This window comes from Poecilia reticulata, linkage group LG10 (assembly GCF_000633615.1).
Source record: "Poecilia reticulata strain Guanapo linkage group LG10, Guppy_female_1.0+MT, whole genome shotgun sequence".
NCBI lineage: Eukaryota > Metazoa > Chordata > Actinopteri > Cyprinodontiformes > Poeciliidae > Poecilia > Poecilia reticulata.
Window position 1 is genome coordinate 15,839,624 of NC_024340.1, and position 25,561 is coordinate 15,865,184.

The window sequence follows — 25,561 nt, forward strand, 5'->3', positions numbered from 1 at the left end:
GATTTTTTTCCTACAGGTGCGAAATGAGGCAAAGTATTTTATAAGGGATCATTTGTTCTTCATTCTCAACACACAGAAGAAGCTACAAGTCACCAATAAGGTGGATATTGAATAATTGGTATTCTGAACCGAATAACTGCAATATGGCTGACAAACATATCACAATATAAACATTCATATTAGTCAATATTGATTACTACTGATTGGTTTTTTGTTTTAAATATCTGAAATACTGCCAGACTGGTGACAAGGACTTTCCTGTTTTATCCACAGTTTCCTCTTGAGGGCTTCTTCTTCTTCTTCGTCGATGTTTTTTGGCGTTAAGCAAAAAACGAAAACGGTGCATTACCGCCACCAACTGGTACGCAGTGTGGACCAGAATGTCACTCAAGTCTTAAATTATCTTAAATAACTGTGTTAATTTAAGATGACGAAATATTATCTAATAAATGTAACTTTTAGAATTATTTCCAAATAAATCAACTAATCTAATTTAACTTTAATTCTATTTAAATTTTGAATAAACTTTTGTCTTTCTTACTCATATTTTGACAGAATAGGACAACATGCTCTGTTTCCACAACAGTCACTTCTACTATTGCGATGTTTCCTTCCTCTTCCTTTTGAGTTGTTGTTTCCATCATATGAAATGTGGGTATTAGAAAATAATCAAATTTCGCATTACGCGCTACTTTACCGGAAGTGAAAAATAGGCATACAAGTTCATTTCCTGTTTCGAGATCGGATTTTTTTTAAATCAAAATGCAATCATTGATTGTTTTTATTATTATTAGCTGTATACAATATCACAACTACTACATAAAATATTAACTTGGATGAAAAATAAAATAGTAATCTGATATTGTCATGGGGGGGGGGAGCTGTAGCGCCCTCTAGCGCCGCCTTTGACCCAAATAACAGCGTTTAGGTATCTAAAGTTACGTCATGAAGTTCGTCATAGTTATCAGTATGATCTTTAGTTGTTCTACAGGAATCTGGACCTTTCTCGTCCAGATGAGCCTGAGCTTTCTTGCTCCTTGCCGCAAGGATTGCCCCACCAATCGTCAGGGTTGGTGAGGGATTAGCTCCACAGATTAAAGTGGCCATCTCCAAACCCTGGCTAATCCCGCCATCTGTCAGAGAGCAGCAAACCAGCCAAGACTCTCTTCACTGGGCTAATTAGAAAAGCCAGAAGAGCGCACACCCAAAGAAGGGGGAAAGGAAATCTTCGAACTTTTCTGCTTAATATTCAGCGAGGCGATGGAGGAGACGTACCTTCTCAGCTATCCAGGCGTCAAGAAGAAAATCCTGGCAGGAGGGAAAGGACCTCTGCCTCATTTCCCACCTGGGACAAAGGTATCTTTAAATTCCCCTAATGGGGTTAAATGCTGATAAACTAAATAAATAACAAATCTAGTTTTTAAGTGGATATTTATAGATGGGTTTCATGCACCTAAATTAGATCTTCTGAATTATTCATAAGGTGGGGAAATTACTCCATGTCTGGCTCTCATGCACAAAGCAAACATTTGGTCAACCAAATTGCAACATGTTTTTTTGGCCCACTTCCTGTTCAGCCTCTGATCTGCTGGTCTCCAACTTTTCCCCTCCTTCCCAGTCACCATCCAAGCCATATGGCGCTGAGCCTGGATGTTGTGACAAATATTTTCCATGACAATGCCAGCATGAATTTCCATTCACCTGCGTGTGTGAGGGTGTGTGTGTGTGTGTGTGTGTGTGTGTGTGTGTGTTCATGTGTAACTATCCAACAGGGGACATGCGTGTCATTTTACACTGACCAACAGGGGACTCACCGTTGAAGAGGGGACATTTTGTAGGTCCCCTCTTGGAAATGACCCTGTTTTAGGGTCAGGGGTTGCAGTTAGGACTAAGGTGTGAATTGACTTTTGGTTAGGGTTAGGAAAAGGGTTAGGTATGTGATGGTTAGGGTTAGGAAAAGGGTTAGGGTTAGGCTGTAGAAATGAATGGAAGTCAATGGAATGTCCCCTGTTGGATAGTAGCGTACGACTGTGTGTGTGTGTGTGTGTGTGTGTGTGTGTGTGTGTGTGTGTGTGCGTGTGTGTTTTTCCACTCTACCCCGGTTTCATACACACAGCTTCTAGACATTTTGTCTATTATTATCACAAGCTATAAATAGAAGGTTAGGACTCAACATAATTTCACAGTGATTTAGTTTTTGTATGTATTTTATAACAAACAGGTGAGAGATTTAATACAATACTCCATCTCTACACTGTAAAACATTTTAAGGTGGTTTAACTTGAAAACGAAAGTCCACCTGCTGCCTTGAAAATGCAATTTAGGTCGACAAGAAATCTGTTTTGATTTTAACTCAGACATTAAAGTTCATGAAGTTGATTTAACAACAAGAGACAAGTTGTCTAAACATTATTTTTTAAGTTCATTAATATTGAATTGTGAGCTTTAACCCTAACCCTTTAACTTAATGCTGCAATTTAAACCAAATTATTCATTATACTAGAAAAAACTGCCCTCACCTAGTTAAAGAGCCACATTTCTATATTATTTTACTAAAAATATCAAATTAAAATAACTACTTATTTTTCTTTAGGATAATTTAAATTCTTGTTTAAAATTGCAAGAAGAAAATTCCTGATCTAATAATGAATTTTGTTAAACATGATAATGAATTCTGATCTAAGACATTTAGTGTGAACAGGACATTATCCTCAAGCTTTAAAATAAACATTTTCTTTAACAAAACAGTCAGATCAATGTAACGCACTTCCATATCAGGATACAGAAACATGCCGCTAAGCATTCTGGGAAATAACTCCCACTCCTGTCTTTTTCTTCTTTCAGTTTTTTTAAGTGCTAACCTAAAAACTCTAGACTGATCAACTCTTGGACAACTTATTGCTATTGTAAGTTTATCTTTCACAAACTCACACATTTAGGTTCAAAATCTAAAACTGGCTAAATTTATTTGACTTAAAGAGAAGGAGATAGTAGACACAACAAAATGCGGCTCAAATGTTTTACAGTGTATGTTGCATAGTAAGTGTCTGGAATTCAGCATGAAGAGCTTTTAAATAATAGAGCCACTAAAGCGCTCACCACCAGGGACATTTAAATTAAAAATGCTTATAAATTCAAAGGAAAACTGGCAGCTTGGAACTACAGAAGTGATAGAATAATAGGAGGAACAATGACAAATAAATTAGGAAAAAATTAGAGAGCGTGACGTCAGAAATACATTTCTGTATTTTCCCCGCTGTACATCTCAGGTGATCTTCCATTTCCAAACCCTGCTGGACAACTTTGAGCGAACGGTCGTCGATGACAGCAGACTGGCCGGCAGACCGGCTGAGATCTTTGTCGGAAAGATGTTCAAGATGGAAATCTGGGAGTCCCTGCTGACGTCCATGCGGGTCGGAGAGGTGGCAGAGTTCTGGTGTGACGCCGTTGTGAGTCCTGGAGGTCATACTCATGGAGCATACGAATGTGTTTTATTTCAGCCCTCTGATGTCAGTGGTTTTGTTTATGTGTAATTTGTTTCAGCACACAGGCTTGTATCCCATTGTGTCGAAGGGAATGAGGCTGATTGCCCAAGGGAAGGACCCCCTGGAGGGCCAGAAACACATGTGTGGCATGGGGAACCTGTTCCACTATCACTCCACCGGCTTTCCGGAGCTCGACGAGATAATGCGAAATCCTCAGCCACTCATATTCATCATGGAGTTGTTGCAGGTAAGCTGCAGAGTTTTATTAGATGATTTAAAGATTATTAGCCCCACAGCAGGCTCAAGTTCAAATAAGAAGCTGCTTTATGCCTCCAAACCAGCAGGGGGCGCACAAAAACTCTATAATTTCTGTCATAAATACCTTATAGGAGCAGAAAGAATGAATTTCAGGTAAAATATTTTGGTAAAAGTTTTATAAGTCTTGGACTAAATCTGGTTAACACAAAGTGCAAAATACAAGAAAAAAACAAAGAATTGAGATACAACATGAAAACAAAAAGAACTTGGTTTAAACAAACAGAAATACATTTGTATTTATGATACTTATTAAAAAATCTTATTCAGTGGTATGTAGAGATGTTTTTTTTATTTTATTTTTATGTTTTAAATAGTTTAATATTTTGCTGTGGACTTTTGTTTGCTATTTTTGCTGAAAGTGTTTTTATGTTATAGCCAGTTCTCCTTAACCAACCTGGGCTCCTAATTTTCAACATTTGATTCCATCTTCCAATCATTTTGTACCTGTTAATATACCATTAGTATTCAGATGTACAGCCTCTGAATGCTGTTTTGTTATAGATGTAAATAATAGAAATGGTCAAATCTCATGTACAACGCGATGTACATTATTATCTATTATATATTCCATTTTGAGTGATTTTTATTGTTCTACATCAGCAGAGCATTCACCCCTAACTCATTTTCACAACAAAACACCAGAGTATAAATGACCAGCACCTGTTTTGACCCTATATAATGGTTATGTTTTCCTGAAGATATGTTGTGTTTTTGTTTGAAGGTTGGCCCCTCAGGGCTTCTGTAGAATAAAAGCAAAGAAAAACCATCAGATGTCCTTCCTCTTTATGCAGCACCACATGGATAAAAAAGAAACATTTGCAATGCACTGAGAGCATAGAGGAGAAACCTGTTTCTGTCTGCAAACATTCAACTTTGAAGAGATTCATAAACTGAATCTCATCAGGGACTTTGATGCTTCAAGACGTAAAATCTATATTTTCTCTTCTTTTGATGCCCTTTTCTTAGGGAAAACTTAAGTTCTCTGATTTAAGTCGTGTAGCCTCAACGTAAAAGTTCACGCAGGAAATTATTTAGCTTTTGTGCTCTTCAAAACGTAAACCTCTACCTGCAGAATATTTAAGCAGTAAAAAGTCCTTTGAAACACTATAAACTGCAGGAACGGATCCATTAAAATTTCCTTTAAACTTAATAGTGTAAGATATTGTTTTGTAGAGCGCAAAGACTTAAAGAAGAAGAAATTCAATTATTTGTTCTGCACTATTTTTATTAGCATTTGATTAAGCCAATTGTTGAAAAGTTAGCAAACTTGTCACACTTATCTGCAGTAACATTTACGAATATCTAAATGAGATGTATTTATAAAACATAACTAGAGATATTTTTGGATGACTGTTTCGTTCCATTGCTGGAGGGTTTTTTTCTGCTCTGCTCCATGTTTATCCTGCTGCGTTCCCTTCCTCCCCCCTGCTGCTCCCAGGTAGGAGACCCCTTGTCTTACCACAGAGAGTCGTGGATGATGGAGAAGGACGAGAAGCTGCAGACGGTGCCCGTTCTCCACATGCAGGGCAACTCTCTGGTCAGGCAGAAACAATTCAGAGAGGCTGCCAGCAAGTACAAGGAAGCCATCCTGCTGCTAAAAACAGTGCAGTCCAGGGTGAGTAAAGGATGGGGATAAATCACGGTTAGACATGTCCTTTCTGTCTCACATTCATGAATGTTGAAGGACATCTAAATGCGGACCTCTATCCCATTTGGTCAGCTGGTTTTACCGCTGTACAATGGCTGCTGGAAAAGACATGTATTTTGTTGTTGACTTACCATTCAGAAACCAATTGCTGCATTCTTGTTGGTTGTGCAGGAGGCTCCACTTTTGCTTTTCAAAGATATACAGTTGTATAATTGTGAATCTGTTTGCAGCCATTTTCACATGCAACTGCAAAAGTAGAGTTGGGGAGAGTGGCCAGCAGCAGATTATTTGGCTTTTAAGTGACAGGAGGCCCCAAAATACCTAATTCTGAAAGTAGATCAAAATGAAATTTCATTACCTAAGAATGATTTTGAGCTAAAAATGTAATAAAAATCTTTTGTATAGCCTGTAGACCTATTATAATCCGGAAGGAAGCATCATGGGTCACTTTCTATAGATGTTTTTGCTTTAGTCACTGTTTCAAATCCTTTTGTTGTTTGAATCAGTGAAAAAAACCCCACCAGACCCATCAAGTTCAAGTAAATTATTCATCTTTACGAGGAACTGCAGAGTGACAGCAGCACCATGGCCATGTCCTGTTTTCTTTCTCCTGTCTCTGCATGTGTTAGGAGATGCCAGGTGATGTAGACTACATTAACTTGGGCCGAATGATTGTCCCCCTGGAGCTGAACTACTGCCAGTGTATGTTGGAGCTGGAGGAGTACTACGAAGTCATAGAGCACACGACGGAGCTGCTGGAGAAACACAGAGGTAACAGCAAAGGAAAGAGGAAATACCGCTGTAAGGTTCATGTTAAGAAACTGCTATGGTCACAAATTTATCACAAATTTATCTCTTCCAGGAAGAAATGACATAATGTACTCTGTCTTTTCTTCCATCTTCGTTTTTTTTTTTTCCTGCATCGCCAAGCTTCACACTCCCACATCTGTGTCGCTGTACCTCTGAGGTTAGCAGCTGCATCGGATGCTCCACGGTTAATCTTGTGCATTGAGGTGGTTTAACAGTGTGAGGTTATTATTCACTCCAGAGATGTGAACCAGCAAATCTCACCATATGCTTGCTGTCCTCTGAGCTCAAGGCTACTGATGTGCTCAAAATCAGAGAAAAACGAAGAAAACACAATCTCTTAACGGAGTTCCTTTGGTGTTTTAATGTTCAAACATAGTTTAAGGCCTCTTTTTAATGTTTATTAGCCACTTAAAGTCAACTGTCATGAAGTTGTGCCTGAAACACTGTTCCTGGATCTGAATTACAGAAATGTTGACATTTTGAAGCAGATTTTCCTCAGTATTGTTTAACATGACAGCCTTTCCTAGTAATGACCTTCACTAGGGTTTTATTTTCTGATTTATTTATTATTTACTTATTGATTTAAATACAATAACAAGATCTCTGCACATTTGACTGCCCTGTTTTAAATATAACCATTTCGTTGGAAGAAGCTCTCCAGTGCAAAAAAGTAGAAATGACATTGACGTTTATTATTATTATAAAGTCCACTGTTACCAAAAGGGGCTCAAAGTATATTATGCACCAATCCTCGAGGCAAAAAAAGAAGAAATTATAAAAATGCAGAGGCTTTTGAGACTCCGTAATGTAACTACACGAATTCCATTATGCATGCCATGATTGATTATCCTATTAGAGTTGACACTTGTCAAGATGTGGGGATTGTTGTGCAGCAAGTGAGCTGTCACTTATTGTAAACACTGAAACTCGCCAAGCTTGGTGATCTTTGTGCTTTTGACAGAAACTGAGATGTGATCAGCAGGTCAGGATTAGTTTTAATGAATTAGAGAATAACGCTTTGACTGGAGTGTCAGGTAGCTGGCACCTGCTAATCGTGGCGCAAGAGAAGTCGATATAGGAACCAATAACAGGGTCATTACAGGTTCGCTGGTGCAGAAAATCTGGTCTGTATGAGAGAATCTGTGAAAAACATGAATCCTGTTAGTTTCAGCAGACGAACTGTAGCGTAAATGAACCACACTGACTTTCATGGTTTTGAACGGTGGGAGGAAGCTGGAGTGTCCAGAGAGAACCCAAACCTGCACAGGGAGAACATGCAAACTCCATGCAGAAAGACATTTGCTGCATAGCAGCATCTTGGTAGCACTGCTGCCAAGAGTCAGATATAACAGAACATTTTGTATTCTTTAAGGTTGTTCTAGTTGATCCGATTCTTAGAGTTTAAATCTACCTCAATTCCTGGAAAATTATTTTCTTTCATATGAAGGATCCATTAAACAAAGAGCCAGTCCAGACCTGCGTTAAGCTACTTCAGCTAAATTTTTAAAATTGTTTCTGACTTTCCATGAGATGCTGCAGGATTCTGCAGCTGGACGTTGTGACAGAGTGCGTAGGAGGACATGAGGTTGACATTACCGCAGGTTTTACAGCTGGAGCAGCCATGGGAATTGCACTGTCACACTCATGGCTGGTCATATAAGCCGAGAGGAGCCTTGCAAGTTGGCACAGCCGCCACTTCAGAGCGTCACGAGTTTCCCCCTTTACCCTGTGACAGAATGCTCAGAGACAGCCTGGATTTTCAGTTTTACGCTTTTTTTGGTTATTCTGTGTTAGTTTATGAACTTTGGTGCTCCCCTACTTTTACTGCATGTGATAATATTTTGGTCTGAATGAAAATCTTAGGTTAAGTCAATAATTATGTACCAGACAACTGCAGTGATGGATAAGTGATCCATCACTGCAGGCATGATTTTCACTTTTTCACACTTTCTCTTACTACTACCACAAACTTCTGCTTATTTTGTGGGATTTTATGTGACAGACTAAATAAGTACTGAAAATGGTAGCATGGGTATATATTCATCCCCATGACTCAAAACTTTGCAGAACTATTTTTCACTGCAAGTGAAAATCTTTTGGGATTTGTCTCCACCAGCTTTATTCATCTAAAGACTGATATTTTTGCCCACTCTTTGATGCACTATAGCTTAAGCTGCTGTGAATATCAGCTTTCAAGTCTAGCCACAAATTCCCAGTTTCATTGATTTGAGTCTGAACTTTGACTAGGCCAGTCCTACTTTGATCAGCTTTGATCTAAACCAATCAGTGCAGCTGTGACTTTGTAACGAGCCGAGTCTTTTCTACACTTGGTTTATTCAGTAGTTTTCCTGGTGTTTGCTTTGTGTTCTGGTTTTGTTGTGTTTTTCAGCTTTAAATAAGAACTAAATGTCTCTGTATTTATTCTGGGTTCATCCCTAAGTTGCCCAGGCTCACTGTCAACATGCAGCTGCACTCAGCTGGTTTCAGTATCACCAGCTGCGTTTCCAGTAACCACAGAATTTTGCAAATTAAAATTAAGGAAATAAATTTGCTTAATATAAACACGCCAATTTTTTTAAAAACATGCCACAATGAGGTCATTTTTCAACCATTTGGAAATGGATGTATTTTGCAAAACTGAATTGGAAACCATTTTTTCACATCACAGAAGTCAACAGCTGGACGTTGCTACTGGAGGAAACGTCAAAGAAGCTGACAGGAAGTAGTAGGAGGATAGTTTAGATTTTTTTTTCTGACAATCTGAAGCTGGCTCCACCAGACCTGTTTCTCATTGTCCTATGTTTATGACATTTGTCCTAGAAGGTTTTTTTTTTTTTTACAGCCTCTAAATGCAAAAAATGTCCTACTGTATATTTACATCCATCTTCCCGTGAACTTTGACCTGTCATTCCTGTCTCTGCTGAAGAACCGCTTTCCTACAAAGTGTTGATTTAAAAACAGCAGGAAGGTGAAAGTGTGAGACATAGCACCGCAATAATAAGATTTAAACGTCATAAGGAGAGCGGTGGAGAGCGAAAACGCTCCCCTGTAATACACATTTCAACATCACATTTTGTCAGGTTACAGCCACAAATACCCTGACTCAAATATAAGATCAATATTTTTAACCATTCTTTGTAAATTGGTTCAAACCAACTGGATGAAGAGTGTCAGAGCTACAGTTTTCAAGCCTTGGAACAGACTCTCATTTATGTTTAGGTCTGGACTTTGACTAGGCCATTCTAACACTTGATTATGTTGAGATCTAAATCATTTTTGTGATTTTGGTTGCTTGTTCAGGATATTATTCCTTACTGCTAAAAATCTTACCAATTAATTTTTGTCTAGTTAGTACTGCAAATATCTTATTACACTTAAAATAAGACAAAACTAACTTGCAGGTAATTGTTCTGCTGGATATTGGAGCTTGTTTTAAGTACATATTTAGGGATGCATCGATACGAAATGTGGGCCGATATCTATATCCAGTACTAATAATTCTGTTACCGTCTATAACCGATATTTACCGATATTATATATATACTGCTCAAAAAAATAAAGGGAACACTTCAGTGTTCACTTAAATGTTAAAGTGTTCCCTTTATTTGTTTGAGCAGTGTATTTCACTACCATTTCCACACCTGTGGGAAAAGAAAACAACCAGAAACAGATATCCATCCATCCATTTTCCTGCACCCTTGTCCCTCAGTGGGGTTGGGAGGGTTGCTGGTGCCCATCTCCAGCTAACGTTCCAGGCGAGAGGCGGGGTCACCCTGGACAGGTCGCCAGTCTGTCACAGGGCAACACAGAGACACACAGGACAAACAACCATGCACACACACACTCACACCTAGGGACAATTTAGAGAGGCCAATTAACCTGACAGTCATGTTTTTGGACTGTGGGAGGAAACCGGAGTACCTGGAGAAAACCCACGCATGCACAGGGAGAACATGCAAACTCCATGCAGAAAGACCCCAGGCCGGGAATTGAACCCAGAACCTTCTTGCTGCAAGGCAACAGCTCTACCAACTGTGCCACTGTGCAGCCCCCAGAAACAGATAAAAATAAATATTTGTTATTCACATTGGCCCAGTTTTATTTATCGGACCGACATGTTATATTTCCCATCCATTCTCCTGTGGACTCTGACCTGCATCCCATCATGTTTTTCTCTGTCAGAATAGTGTTTTCAGTCTGATGCGACCAAAGCATCTTCTGCGTCCCCAGTACGGTTTACGTCAAAAAGAACATTTTATATTTATTCTTCTCTTCCATAAAATCAGATCTGTGTAATTTTTATTTTACTCCAAATATATACAAAACGTATAAAAATACAAACCCCAGTAAAACACACTGAAGTTTGTGGCTGTAACCTGACAAAATGTGTTGAAATGTGTTTTACAGGGGAGCGTTTTTGCTCTCCACTGGTCAAGCTTAAAGCGTCTCCACTGCTCTCCTCATGACATTTAAATCTTATTATTGCGGTGTTGTGTCTTAACGCTGTTTCTCCAGCTCATTTTTGTCACTTTTCCGCAGCCTTTCATCACCTCCTCATCCTCCTCTGAGTTGCTGCCGTGTTGTTGTTTTTCCTGTCGTCAGTGTCATGTCGTCTGCTGAATTTTAAGTCTCTCGTTTCATCCCCTCAGCGCAGCAGTTCTGTGGAAACGGCAGGCTTGCTGCAGTGTTTCTGCCGTCGCCGGCGGCGACAGTGAAATCTGTTTAACTGTTGGCTGAATAAAAATTTTGCATAGACAGAAATTAAATGCTGAGGAACGGAAAAAGCATCAGTGAGTGTATCTAGCCCGAAGACAGAGGCACCGCCATGCGAGAACGCAGCGTTTCTTTACAAACTGGTGTTAAAAACGGATCATTTATTTTTATTGCATGATTAATGTAAATTACAAGCTTCTTGTCATCTTAGGTTAGTCAATGAAGAGTGAAAAAGTTAAATATGTTTCTGCAAACCTAAAAACTCGTTCATGGTGCTTCTACATATTGCACAGATTCTCCTTGTGTTCTTTTTTTACTACAGAAACAGAGCAAGAAATGTCTTTATTTTGTATTTCTGCAAATTCATGTCATAATATGTTTAGAAAAATGCCGATTTAAAATTAATTGACATTTTTAAAGACTCAGAATTACATTTTTGATCCCTGATTTACTTTTAACAGCCCTGCAAACTTTGGTTATAAGGAGGTTTTATAAACACCATGTGATTCATTTCAAAACACCTGGAGTTACAAACTAACTGCTTTTAAATGATAATGAGAGACGCTGAGTTTGTTATTTAATAACAAGTTTTTCCATTAATACTGAACCTCATTGTTGTTTTAAACAGAATAAGAAAACAAAACAGGAGTTTTAATAGATCGATCTCCTCCTCCTCCTTGAGCTACTACTGACGTCTAAAGAAAAACAACCAATCAGAGCCAGGAGGCGGGTCTTAGTGCTGTCAATCAACCTCATGTACTCTGTTAAATGTGCTAATGGCGGGGAAACACCTTACCGTTACAGAAAAACTGCCGTAATCAGTGGCCATGCTAACCAGCCTTATGGTGCGTTCACACCGAATGCTTTTAGCACGTCACAAACATGTCCGACGCTTCAGTTCGATGCATGCGCAGTTTGAAGTCAGACCTTTGACATTTTGCTCTGAACACCCTGGATGTGAAACGCTTCAAATAGCCGCAGCCTCGCCGCGCCTCCACAGAGACGAATGTAAGCCTGACATGCCTGCCGGTCAAAACACGTTTGCAGTGAACACACCATTAGCATTCTCATCAGTTTATGCTACAGTAGCAGAGAGTTAAGGGGTATGAGCAGCACTACATGGAGGGGTGATTGACAGCAAATGGTGTCCCCCGACACCATTTGGTTATTTTGGGAGAAGACAGAGGAGCTTGATTTTTTTTTACAGATTATCTGTCTCATATTGTACCTCAATGGCATAGTGAGTTTCAACAAATATATAAATATATATATATATATATATATTTCTAATAAAAATTAGATACTGCAGCTTTAAAGTCATTTGTCAGAAACTTGAAAAGAGCTAAAATTATTTTGCCTGAATGACATGAACACCTAATTTCAGATAAATCCAATGTTGACACATCAGAGATATAAGCTGCAGGTTACCAGGTTGCAAACTCAGCATCTACAGAGCATATTTCTACTTCCATATGAATAATAAAAACATGATTCAAACAACCGCTGGAATTTCTGCTTCTCAGACTGCGTGAAGGGCTACTACAAGCGGGCCAAGGCTCACGCCGCCGTGTGGAACGAGAAGGAGGCCAGGAGAGACTTCAGTACGGTGGCCCAGTTGGACATGAGTCTGGCTGCGCTGGTTCGCCGAGAGCTGAAGGAGCTGTCGGAGCGCATGAAGGAGAAGTACTGGGAGGAGAAGGAGCAGTACTGGAACATGCTGGAGAAAACGGAGGGCGCCAGTAAACAGGAGGAGGAAGAGCAACAAGATGAAGAGGAGCAGAAAGATGAAGGCGCAAAACAGAAAGAAAGCGACTTTGAAAGTGGCAAAGCAGGAGAGAAAACCGGTTCATCTGAGATGAAACGTGTTGAAGAAGGAGAAGCTGGAGAAGAAGAGGTTCGGCCGTCTGAGGGAGCGAAGGAGGAAGAAAGCAGCCGTGCAGTGGAGCTGCAGGCCTGCGATGAGATGGAGGGGAAGGACTGGCAGCAGATGTTACGGCTGGTCATGTTTCTGCAGAACGAGGGAAACTTTCTCATCAAAGAGCAACGCTTCCCAGACGCTTCCGCCAAGTTCAAGGAGGCTCTGGGATACGTGGACTTCTTACAAAACAAGGTATGGGACAAGGTATCAAGTAGAAAAAACTAAAATACGCTTAGATATTTCTCACTTTTAAATCACCTTTCTATCGCAAACTTCTGCTATTTTTTTAACCACATAAATTAATGTGAACTGGAATAAAATTATTAAATTATTCTCATGTTTTTGCATGAAAATCTGAAAAGTTTAACTATTTAGAAAAAAACACCTTTTATAGTTATAACTGCAATACTTCTAGGGCTTATCTATCAGTTTTTAAAATATAAAGATAAGTATTTTTAACCATAATTTGGAAAATGGATCAGTCCGACTGGATGGAGATCATCAGAGCTGCAGTTTCCAAGTCCTGTAACAGACTCTCATTCATATTTAGGTCTCGACTTTGACTAGACCATTCTAACACCTGAATATGACCTAAACCATTTCTTATGACTCTGGTTGCTTGTTCAGGAGATTATCATTCACTGCTAAAAACATCACCAAGTAATTTCTAGTTCAAATATGTTTTTACCGTTGAAATAAGACAAACTAACTTACAAGTATTTTTCATACAGCTGCTTGTTTTAAGTAAATGTTTCGTCAATGTTGATGAAGAAGTGCTGGTTCCACTGGCAGATTATGTCAATTATTACAAGATATTTTATTCTGTTGTAAGTGAAATAATCTGTCATTTTTCATCAATATCACTTAAAACAAGCTCCTATATCTTGTTGAAAAGTTGCTTGTAAGTCAGTTTTTTTTTAAAGTGTACTAAGATATTTGCACTAGAAACCAGACCAAAAATAGTGTGTAATGTTTTGTTTTAGCAACTGGAGCCACAATCTAAGGGTTTAGCTCTCGGCATATTCAGGGGTTAAAGTCCAGACACAGATTTGTGTTTTTGCAGCCCACCATTTAAATTCATTTCAAGTCCATCCATCCATCCATCCATCCATCCATCCATCCATCCATCCATCCATCCATCCATCCATCCATCCATCCATCCATCCATCTATTTTCTTACACATTTGTCCCTCAGTGGGGTCGGGAGGTGCTGGTGCCTATCTCCAGCTAGCGTACCTGGCGAGAGGTGGGATACACCCTGGACAGGTCGCCAGTCTGTCGCAGTCATTTCAAGTCAAGAACTAAGAAGTGGTTTAGAACGTCTTGTAGCTTTGAATAGCTTTCGATGATCTGCTCTGTCTGTTTTTGTACTGAAGAGCAGCCGAGCTAAAAATACCAGACATCCACAGAGACGTCTCTATCACAGCTCTCCTTCAGCAACTTTCTCCTGCAGCCCCCAAATGCTCCATCTTTGTCTTCCCTTTACCTCACAGTCATCATCTTCATCATTCCTTTCCTATATTCGTTCACTTCCTCTTGTTTGGGTTTAATCTTTTCAACATTTCCTCTGCCGTACATCACCTGGGCGCCCGTCTCCGTCCGTCCGCTGCCTTGCGGCAGCAGGTGGATCAACACGGCGAGGACTGGGAGTCGCTGGAGAAAGTGCGCCTCCCGCTCAGCCTCAACCTGAGCCAGTGCATGCTGGAGCTGAAACAGCACCAGGAGGTGGTGGAGCTGAACAGCCGGCTGCTGAAGACACACAGAGGTACGATTTGTTGGTGTGAAAAATCAAAGAGAGTTTGTCACACCTGGCAGGAAGCTCAGAACAAAAAATCCTACTTGATACAGAAATAGGAACACAAGTTAAAAATATGAAGGTCTTGCCTCTAAAAATCCTTCATCTCTTCGTTTACTGAGAAAATATAATTCAGCATTCGGTCTCTCTTTGTTCCTCCGACACAAATCCATGGACATCACAGTCAGAGATGAATTTTCCTTTTGCTTCCTCTGTGATGAATTATTTACAGTTGAGGCCGATGTGAAGTTTCTGTTTTTATGTTTGTCTTTTCCCATCATTTAGTTTTCTCAGCATTCCTCAGACGTTTCCCTGTCACCAAACCTGCTGGTCGATTTAGACGCTTCCGCCTCAGTCAGCAAATTTATTGTGCTGGTTTTGAGTTTCATTTCTTCTTATTTACAGAACCATGCAGCCATGTTTATGCCCTGTAAACTATTTACATTTTTTTCTTTTCAAGTGTAGCCAGTTGCCTTTAGAGGTCGTCTATCTGCTAAATGTTTGTTAAATTCAGTCTCAGGTTAAGTCCAGTTGATCTGGGAAGGACTGAGGTTTTCTGAATCTGCTGGAGCTCAAAGAAACTGTGGCACATTTCACATTGCTTAATACGTATTTTAGCATGTATTATTTTTTTGTACTTTTTGCTACTGAAAAAGAAAAAAATCTACTTTTTTCTCACAATTCTGACTTTAATCTCAGTCAGATTTTTTTTTCAGTGATCCTAATCCTGTTATGTATTTTTTAATTGTCAGAATTTTTTTTTATTAATTTTGCATATTTTCTAGGAAAAAAATGTAAATTTTCTGAGTTTGTAAAGTGGTACGTTTTTGACTTTTAAAGCTCAGAAATGTTATTTTCCTTTGTGGAAAATATCAGATTTTTTTCTTACAAACTTTCCATTTTTAGAACTCGGACGTTTTCTTTCTTTTTCTAGAAAATTTCTGAAATTAATCTCAAGATTTTTGAGTTTTTTTTCTCATAAATGTTCAACTCTTCGAACTTGGACATTTCCTTGCTTTTTCTAGAACATTTCTGAAAATCTAAAAATTTCTCCGTTTTTGTCTCACAAATTTTCAACTTCACAAACTCAGAAATTTCTTTGTTACAGAAAATTCCTGAGTTTTTGCTCCCTTTCTTAATGGTACCAATACGCCGTTGTATAATTGCACCTTTGGGGGTAAATTAGTTTTTTCAATTGAACCAAGTCATGCCAAACGTGCTTGAGCTCTGGTTGCTATAGGTAACGGCCTGGGTTTTGCTGGGGTTGCTAGGTAACGTCCTGAGTTTGGCTGGAGTTGCTAGGTAACGGGCAGTGCCTGCTGATTTTTGGTTGCATTCAGGTTATTTTCCAGACACCAAAAAACATTAATTTATCTCTAAGCAACATCTGGGTGTTTTTTTAACCACTTTGGCAGATTTTTGAAGCAGTAGAAACCCAAACGGAAGCACAAAAACATGCAAAATGTGGATTTTATGTCTCCTTTCAAAGGATATATATAGTTTTGAACCATTCTCGTTTACCGTCTACTTCCTCCTCTCAGTACTTCTGTCATTTCCACTTATTTCTTCCCATTTCTACTCCAAAGGTAACTTTAAAGCAACGTACCAGAGGGCGCGGGCGCACGCTGCTTTGTGCAACGAGGATGAGGCTCGAAGAGACTTTGCCACGGTGGAGAAACTGGATCCAGAGTTTAAACCCTTTGTCCAGAAAGAGCTGAAGATATTAGGGGAAAACATCCGCAAAATGCACGCCAGCCAGAAGAAGAATTATTGGGAAATGACCAAGGAGAAGTGGAGTCCTGTTGGAAGCAGGACCAAGGATGCAGTAAGAAAGAAAAACGCAAACTCTGCCAAGAAAGCCACAGAAAAAACCACTGAGATGGACAAAAACACTGACAGTCATGAAGTTGAAGAGCAGGAAAGCCCAGCAGAACACCGTGCTGTTGAGACTGAAGGAGCGGGTGACACAGAAGCAGAAACAAATCCAGATTTGAAAGCAGAGCGACGTGATAAAGAGCAAACGTGTGGGAGGACGAGTGAATTGGGGTCAGATAAAGAAAACCCAGCGAGGGTCGCGGCTCCTGAAGCAGAAAATTACAAAACAGATAAAGATGGTGACCCTGCGTCCACCAGCTCAGATAATGTAGTGAGCAGGAGATCGCAGCACGATAAAGGCAAGAAGAAGAAGAAGAAGGTCAAACGCCAATCAAGAAACGCAGCAAAAAGAACAAAGTCAGTTACAGGAAAAGGAGACGGACCAGTAAACTGACGGCAGCCTGTAGAGTCACAAAATCAGAGATAAAAAGCAATTATATAACAGAGCTGGAAGTGGAAAAACAAAGTCAGGAAATACTGATTTTACCACTTTAAAGCCAAATATAGACACCTAAATAAAATGAATATAAACAGCACGGCCTCATTCTGAGTTCAGTAGTTTTATTCAATCCTCAAAGGGCTTAGAGAAAACACACACACACAGACAAGCAGATTGCCAAATACAAAGTTTTATTTCTGTACACAAAGAGTAGAAAGCAGCCAGTAACCCACTTGTTATTACAGTAAAAAGCCTCTCCTCAGAAAACCTCTCACACAGATTAAAAACTCCCAGGACAAAGTGTTGGACGACAGCAGGAAATCAAAACCGTAAAAACAATGAACTTCAAGGTGATTAATGAGGTATTTTAGTGGAGAGAAGAAAGAAGCCTCAGTTCACCTGCGTGAATCAGCGACTTTATGTGAGCAGAAACCTGCTGCGTGATCCTGTTGCATGTTAGACGACATGCATGAAGGCTGAGCAAACATGTTCAGACCAGAGAGGAATCGGCTGAACAGCAATGATGATGATGATGATGATGATGTGAGCTTGTTTTTGTTTTTTGCTTCTGTCATGCAACATGGAGCGCCAGTTTGTAGATGTGATACGGGTCAGATAAAACAGAAAAATATTATAATTATAAGTAAAACTGCAGCAGAGTGTTGTGTTTTTTCTCAAGTGGGGAAAGAAACATTATGTGTCTGTAGCATAATGCAGCTGCAACGCTAAAACAAAACGTTACCAGGTTGTTTTGGTCTAGTTTCAAACATCTTGAAATAAGACTGACTAACTTACAACTAACTTTTCTAAGCCAATAATTAAAAAATCAGTACTACTGGCAGATTATTTCATTTTCAACATGAGAAAATGTTTTACTAAAAGTGAAATAATCTGCCAGTGGAACTAGAAGTTCATCAACATTAAGGAATTACTAGCTTAAAAAGCTCTTATAACTTGCAGAAAAGTTACTTGTAAGTTGGTTTTGTCTTATTTCAAGCCTAATCAAAGGTTTGCACTAGAAACTAGAACCAACAGGAGGATAGAAATAAGAAATACCAAAGCTGCAACTGTTCCTGTTTATGTTAACTATAGTATTGAAGCACAGCTAGGTGCTGTAGGAAGTTAGAAAAGTTTGATGATGTGTTCCTTTTGCACTTTAAAGTTCAAATTTATGTGCTCAACTACGCTCTCCAAAGAAAAATAATCCAAAATGCCCTAAGTTAAACTTTCAACTAAAAAAAAAAAGAAACATTCAAATCAACCAATTCAGAATTTGTTCTGTTATTCGTAATAACAGGATCTGATTTGTTTGGACATGAAATGACGGTAACCAGAAGATCTTCCATCGCTGCACAATTCAAACTAAAACTCTTGTATTTTTTGTGTTTTTGAGTCGCAATAAAATACGTTTGCCTAGTAAAATAGTAATATAGTGTTAGAAATACTGCCACCTGCAGGTGGGAGTTAGCATTACACAAACGACGTTTTTGAACCATTTTGTTGGAAAATTTTCAGCATTATTGGAAAAAAAGTGCAGGGATCTGATGATTTTCCATGATAGTAGAATCTCAGAGAGACTAATGAAATTTGGCATTATACAGATTTAAAAAGTGATTTGGTTTGATTGAGACAATAAAATTTAAGCACACAGCTGTTATGTTAAAGGTTTCATTCATGTGTCCCTCTGGAGTCCAAAGGGCCACATAAATAGTTACGGCGGGCCGGACTTGGCCCCCGGACCATGAGTTTGACACATGTAGCACAGAGTCACAGAACAAAAGGAAAATATGTGACTCATGAGAAAAATAAATACAAAATAAATAAAATAAGACCTGTGATTAATTTATTTAAGGCCAAATTCGTTTTTTAAATTAATTTATGACATTTTAAGGCCTTAATTTTGGAAACATCAATTTAAAACTTTTTAAAGATGGGTGGACACCCAGGATGGAGTGAGGTGAAGCGTCATTTCCACACCCAAATTTCAACTTCCAGGCTAAATGGAACGCCGCGTCAAACGTTTTGTAATCCGTTGATTGATTGCTGATTGTTGTCGTAGTGACTGGATTCCCCGTGTCTGAGTCGCTCTAAACAACCTCTAACAAGCAGCGTAACTTCATTAAATATCCATTTCTTGTCTTTCTGTAACTGCCATGTCGCTATGATATTAAGATAAACAACAGCTGACATGATCTGAATGCCTCCGCGTGTTTCTCACAGTTTGTCGCTGCTACATGTCTTTGTGCATCTTGACGTGTGTGATGGGTAATCATTGTTCAATGAGATGCATAAATACCCAGAGATAAATCACAATGAGTAAACATGGCTTCTGCTCATTGTTCTCCTCTGAAGCAAAAAAAAAAAAAAAGAAAGAAAAGATTTGGGTAATGATAATGGCTTCCCTCAGCACCGAGCTCTGGTGGAGGTGGAGAAATGGTGGCTTGTGTTTGAGAAACAAGGAGCTTTCTCTTGCTTCCCTTAAGGCTATTAGCATCTGTAATATGAACTGCACATCAACCATCCATCTAGCCGCGTCCTTGGGGATGGTTCCCTAGCAACAGTTTCAAAACTAACAGGCATCGAGCGCCGAGGAGGACGGTGTCAAATATGAGTGCTGAGCCCGGGGTCCGGCAGCGTAATGAGTGCAGCAGACAAGTTTCAGGTTCGTGTTTGTGAGGTCGCAGCTCCTTCTGCTTCAACCCGAATGTCTCCGTCCATCCTGGAAGAACGCGGTGGTTTCATTTCGCTTCGGCTTCGTTCTCCCAGTCGTCGCGTCTACCAGTGGCAAACACATCAAAGTGGATCTCTCTCCCGCCAGCCCTCCAGCGATAAATGTAATAATTCTTTTTGTTTTAGTATTTTCTGCCCTCCTTTCATGTCTTTGGGGTCTGCAGTCCCTCGGAGCGTCGCAGGTTTGACTGCGAGCTCAGCTACGCTGTGATCCCCACTTGTCCCATCACTTTCAATCAGCGGCAGGCCTTTCCAAACACTGACACACAAACATCTGATGCAACCTTCTGTCCTGAAAATGAAAAAAAGTTCAGAAAAACCAACTTCTGTCACAACGACTCGCTCCTGTTTTTTAAGGCATTAATCGTGTTTGCAGGAAAATGCATGCCGTAACTTACAGCGCCTTGAAAAAGCAATCACACCTTCTCAACTTTTCACATTTTGTCACTTAAAAACTAAACGGTTCTGTGGATTTTATTGGGATTTGACGTGAAAGTCAAACACAAAGTAGTGCCTCTTTTTCTCTGCTTCGTCATCTACTAATTAGATTGGATTGAGAGCGTCTTTAAACGGTAATTTTAGTTTTCTCCTTCTTATTTGAGTTTAGCGTTGAGGACTTTCTAATATGATCTGACAGGTGAGTCTCAACGTAAAACCCAACATAAAATCGAGATTTTTACGGCGGCACATTAGGGCTTTGTAGATGGAAAAAACAAGTAAATTCCCAAATGAGAATATTAAACTGAGAAATTTAGTGATTAATCTCAGAAATTTTCTAGAAATTTCCATATTTTTTGGGAGAAATTTTTTTTATATAAACATTTAATTTTTTCCCTAGCAATTTTTCTTGTTTTTATTTCTTGGAAATTTCAGAGATTTTTGCAGAAATGTACTACCTTTTTTTCTTACAATGGCCCTAATACGGATTTTGCATGCTTGCTGTGCTGAAAGAAAGTTTTCTAATTTCCAGTTTCTTTTGGGCTTGATTGAATACATGTGAGTCCGTAGCAAAGATGAACTTGTGATAAATTTACACTTTCCCATGACAGACGTTACCAAAAACTAGCTAGCAAGAGTAGCAGTAGCCTCAACTGCCTCAAGCCACAGAACGCAATGAAGAAGACAACGTAATGAAAAATAAACTACCTAGAAAATATAAAAAAGTCTTGCCTTGACAAAATTATTTAAGGCCCACTTAAATTGTCAAAAGAATTTAAGGCCTTAATTTTAGATACATGAATTTAAGACTTATTAAAGATGCACAGACACCCTGTAGATAGTGTCACATTAAAAGTCGAGGATATTATTATTTAACCTCAGTCTGTTTAATGTAACTTAAGTCTGTTTAATGAAACCTCAGTCTGTTTAATGCAACTTAAGACTGTTTTATGTAACTTAAGTCTGTTTAATGAAACCTCAGTCTGTTGTAATGAAACCTCAGTCTGTTTTATGTAACTTAAGTCTGTTTAATGAAACCTCAGTCTGTTTAATGGAACTTAAGTCTGTTTTATGTAACCTCAGTCTGTTTTATGTAACCTCAGTCTGTATAATTTAACCTTAGTCTGTTAAAGTCTGTTTTAATGTAACCTCAGTTTGTTTAATGCAACTTAAGTCTGTGTAATACAACTAAGTCTGTTTAATGCAACTTAAGTCTGTTTTAATGCAACTTAAGTCTGTTTAATGTAACATCAGTCTGTTTAATGTAACCTCAGGCTGTTTTATGTAACTTAAGTCTGTTTAATGTAACCTCAGGCTGTTTTATGTAACCTCAGTCTGTCTTAATGTTCTCCCTGACCTGTTCCTTTGTTTTTATGAAGTTTATTCACTAATAAACCTCTGAGGTTTTCAGCTGGATTTATATTGAGATCAAGCTGCTCACATGTGAACTGTGTTCAGATGGAGGACCGTTTGGTTTTACTGGATGTTGGATTTAAAAGGGTGATTTTAACCTGTATATGTGATTATTTTCATTTATAATAGAAACCCACCCTCCAACTTATTTCATTCTTCTTCATAATTGTGCACCATTTTCTGTTGGTCATCACAAATTCCCAATAATCCACTTTTTGTTTGTTGCAATGTTTCCAATATGAGTAAGTTGAAGGGTACTAACGTCATACTCTTATAAGAGATGACTTTATAAATAATAAAGTCATCTCTCCCGATCACACAACCTTTTCTATATGGAAATACTTTCTATCAAAGTGGAATAATAAATGCACAATCTGGAGCTATGAGTATTTTAAAAGACATAGAATGAAAAGATTATTGTGGATAATGATGCTGCCGGAGTGCATCATGGCGGTGAGCCGCGTCTGGACCCCCGTTGTGTTTGAAATTGGCCAAGCAGAGAGAGGGAGGGCTTCAGCCTTGAGCTCCTTCTGTCAATTTCTCTTCACACAGCATGAAAACAATAAGATCCCGGGGAGGAGGCATGCATGCTGATACTGATCGGCATACATTTCCTCAACAGCGCAGAGATCCAGGAACAATACAAAATGGGCTCAGAACACCTAATTTACCCGAATGATTTGGGGGGAAAATAAATCAATCTCCAGGTTTATGAAAGTGCGCGTGTTTCTGCACGGCGCGTTATTGATCATGCAGAGGCTCCTTCAGTATTTAAGCAGAGTGCTGGTTGAATCTGGATGTGTTTGTATAGCAGCAAACGTGTGAAGGGCTCACTTAGGAGAGGCAGGAGGCGAGAGCGACGAGCAGAGTGAGGAGCAATGTTCAGCGTGTGCAAACAGAGGCGCTGTGCTGGCGGGCACTTCGGGCAGTCTTTAATAAGTCATGGATTTAAACTGATGATGATGATGCACCATTCTCACAAAAAAACAAAACAAAAACGCTCTTCTGGGGGCTGCCAGCTCCAATTTTCATCTCTTAGTGATATGAAGTCAGTCAGCAGAGCCCTGATGCAAATAAACCATGATAACACATTCAAACGTAAAAAACACGCAAGTATGACGGCGTGTCAGAGCCATGATGGAGAGAGAAAAAGGAGGAGTACATTTCTGGGAAAAACCTCAGAAAATCTGAGAGTAATCTCAGAAATTTTCTAGAAAAAATTGGGAGATTTTTGATTTTGAAAAGTCAAAAATGTGCAAGACAAAACTCAGAAATTTGTCTCAGAAATTTTCTAGAAAAACAGCAGAAATCTCTGAGTTTGAAAAGTTCAAGATTTCCAAGAAAAACTTCTGAGAGTAATCTCGGAAATTCTCTAGAAAAAATTCCAAGACATTTCTGAGTTTAAAAAGTCAAACACAAATTTGCGAGAGAAAAACTCAAAAAGAAAGACCTCAGAAATCTCTGAGTTTGAAAAGTCAAAGATTTCCAAGAAAAAAACTCTAATCTCTGAAATTTCCTAAAAAAAATGTAAAATTTCTGAGTTTGAGTTGTCTAAGATTTGCGAATTAAAACTCAGAAATTCTGACAGTAATTTCAGAAATTTCTGAGCTTGAAAAGTTGAAAATTTCTGAGATTAATCTGAAATGTACTAATTTTTTCTGTCTATAATGGCCCTAAAAGTCGTACACGAGTGACCCCCTTCCCCTCCAGTTTTGTATTTTTCCAGTTCTTCTTCTGGACTTTGTGCTCTGATCTGGTATAAAGCTTCACACCTCTGAACGACTACACAAATACTGGTAAGCACAGTGTCTTGGTTGGGCGTTTCGTTTTCTTGTTTTTTACCCCCTGACCTTCTGCTAACGATATTTTCCTCCTGGCTCCTTAACATGCCGTCACTGAGCTGACGAAGCACAGCCTGGCCAGAAAGGGCGTCAGTGTGAGCCTCTGGCAGTTTGCATGAGAAAGGCTTTTAGTGCACAGCGATCCGGACGAGGGTTAGTTCTTAATGTCGGCGCCGCCGTCGCCGTGGCAGTCGCAGGGTTTGAGGTGCCGCCGCCTGACCTGAGGCCTCGTTTCAGGCTGTCATTCTGCTTCTCCAGGCCCTCGCAGGGTTAGATGTGTGATGTGGTGCCTGAAATTAAAGAAGAAGAGAAACATAGGAGCGGAAGACTGAAAAAAAGAAATCTGCAGCTAAACGGCCTTGCAGGCTGTATCATAACAGCACTGGGATGATTTATAAGTCTGACAGTGACGCTAACCGTTTCTCTTAGCAACAGTCGATGTGTCACTCTTATCGCCTTCCTCCTCTTTGCCATTTAATCTTCCCGTCCCTCCCTCCCTGCCTATCGACCCGCAGCAGTACATATTTGCTCTCCTCTTCATGTCTCCTCTCCCCGGGGCAGAGATCGGTGCAGGCTGGATGTACTCACCCGGCTCGGAGGGGAAGACGTTTCTCAGCTGCTCGATGACCTCCTGAAGCTGCAGCACGGTGTCCTGCTCGCGCTCCAAATCATCTCCTGACACAAACACAGTTTTAACCCGTTAGCGCCGGAAAAACACAGAATTCTGGTCCAGTTCCTACTGCAAAATATCTTAATCTGCTTAAAATAAGACAAAACGAACACATAATGTTTTATCTATTTACGCCAATAATTCCACTGGCAGATTATTTTACTTAAAACAAGACAAATTTCCCATGTTATATGTTTTATTAGTTTCTTTAAATATTGTGATTTATCACCAAATCCTACCAAGTCTTTTGGTTTAGTTTCTATTGTTATGACTTGAAATAAATAACTAATAACTAACTTACAAGTAACGTCTTAGCAACATATAGAAATAGTTTGTCAATAATAAATTTTTAGGGATAAAAACTTGATAAAAGTAATCCACTGCCAGATTATTTCACTTAAAACACTTTCCCCATTTTAACTAGAACCCTTTCATCAACATTAAGGAGTTACTGACTTAAAAAAAAGCTCCTATATCTTGCTAAAAAGTTACTTGTAAGTTAATTTTGTCTTAGTTCAAGTGTACTAAGATATTTGCAGTGTGAACTAAGCCACACATATTGGGTGGGATTGTGTGGATTGCAGATTGGTAGGAAGTGTTTGTGAAGAAACTGTGTTGTTTTCTCCTCCAGCATGTTCACGGGTTTCCCGTCTGGCCGCGTGGCGCCGCGTGATGCTGACCTGCTGCCTCGGTGTCAGTCGTCTCCCGGCTGGGCGGCTCCCCTTGGCGACCGCCTCCCGACACCGGAGAGGAGAGCGTCGACAGCTCGGATCCGTTCGCCTCAGAATCTTCTTTGGGCTGGGAGAAGAAATAAAACAATCATTCTTCAGATAAAAGAACAAAAGAACGGGCTGTGCGGTGCAAAGCCAAAGTGTTTGTACCCTTTGGACATCATAATTGGATTTATCACAGACCAACAGAAGGTGCATAATTGCAAACTAAATTTGTGATTGTACTCAGAGCCCCTGAGTCAACACTCTGCAGAAACACCTCACTGCAGCTGCAGGTCTTTAGGGAAATGTCTCAAAAAACGTTTTACCAATTATTATGTCAAGCTGGTTTGAGCTACTATGAAGATTAATTTTAAGGTCTTGCCACAGCAAATCAAATAGATTTAGTTTTGGACCATTTGTAGAATATAATAGTCCAGCAAGTTGTGAAATTTCATTAATCTCAAGTTGAAGAACAGAGAATGATACAAACAGTTCTTATTTTTATTTGCTTTGGTGTTTATCAAATAAAATACATATCTCAATAAAATATATTGAAGTTGTTTAAACAGTTTAAGAGGTGTCAATACACAATAAAACAGCCTTAAAATGGTGTCCAAAGTGTGGCGCGGGGGCCTTTTGTGGCCCTTGAAAAGATTTTGTTTGGTCCCTGAAAACAAGTCAAAGTGGTAAAAATTTGATCAACAAAACAGAAAACAACTGATCAAACAAAAAAAAGGGAAATTGTCTGTTTTTCC

The 25,561-nt window shown here is 39.3% G+C and overlaps 2 protein-coding genes across 5 annotated transcripts in view; one reads left to right on the forward strand and one right to left on the reverse strand.

The window, feature by feature from the left end:
* The first annotated feature begins 988 nt into the window (after window positions 1–988).
* On the forward strand, window positions 989–24,808 carry LOC103471600 (aryl-hydrocarbon-interacting protein-like 1). 2 transcript variants are annotated; one of them, XM_008420710.2, is made up of 8 exons: window positions 989–1,356; window positions 3,270–3,449; window positions 3,544–3,732; window positions 5,242–5,418; window positions 6,081–6,222; window positions 12,498–13,084; window positions 14,513–14,657; window positions 16,274–19,390. In XM_008420710.2, the coding sequence occupies exons 1-8, from the start codon at window positions 1,261–1,263 to the stop codon at window positions 16,954–16,956; spliced, it is 2,199 nt and encodes a 732-aa protein (XP_008418932.1). In that variant the 5' UTR covers window positions 989–1,260; the 3' UTR covers window positions 16,957–19,390. The 2 variants fall into 2 exon arrangements, with proteins under 2 accessions (XP_008418932.1, XP_008418933.1); XM_008420711.2 differs by lacking the exons at window positions 14,513–14,657; window positions 16,274–19,390 and adding an exon at window positions 24,725–24,808.
* drp2 (dystrophin related protein 2) overlaps window positions 23,298–25,561 on the reverse strand; it is a 253,596-nt gene continuing 251,332 nt past the window's right edge. For all 3 annotated transcript variants that reach the window (XM_008420715.2, XM_008420713.2, XM_008420714.2), the window contains 3 exons: window positions 24,774–24,891; window positions 24,012–24,098; window positions 23,298–23,713 (listed from right to left, as the gene is read on the reverse strand). In XM_008420715.2, the coding sequence (XP_008418937.1) occupies window positions 23,694–23,713; window positions 24,012–24,098; window positions 24,774–24,891 (225 nt within the window). In that variant the 3' untranslated portion in view covers window positions 23,298–23,693. The remainder of the gene's footprint in view (window positions 23,714–24,011; window positions 24,099–24,773; window positions 24,892–25,561) is intronic.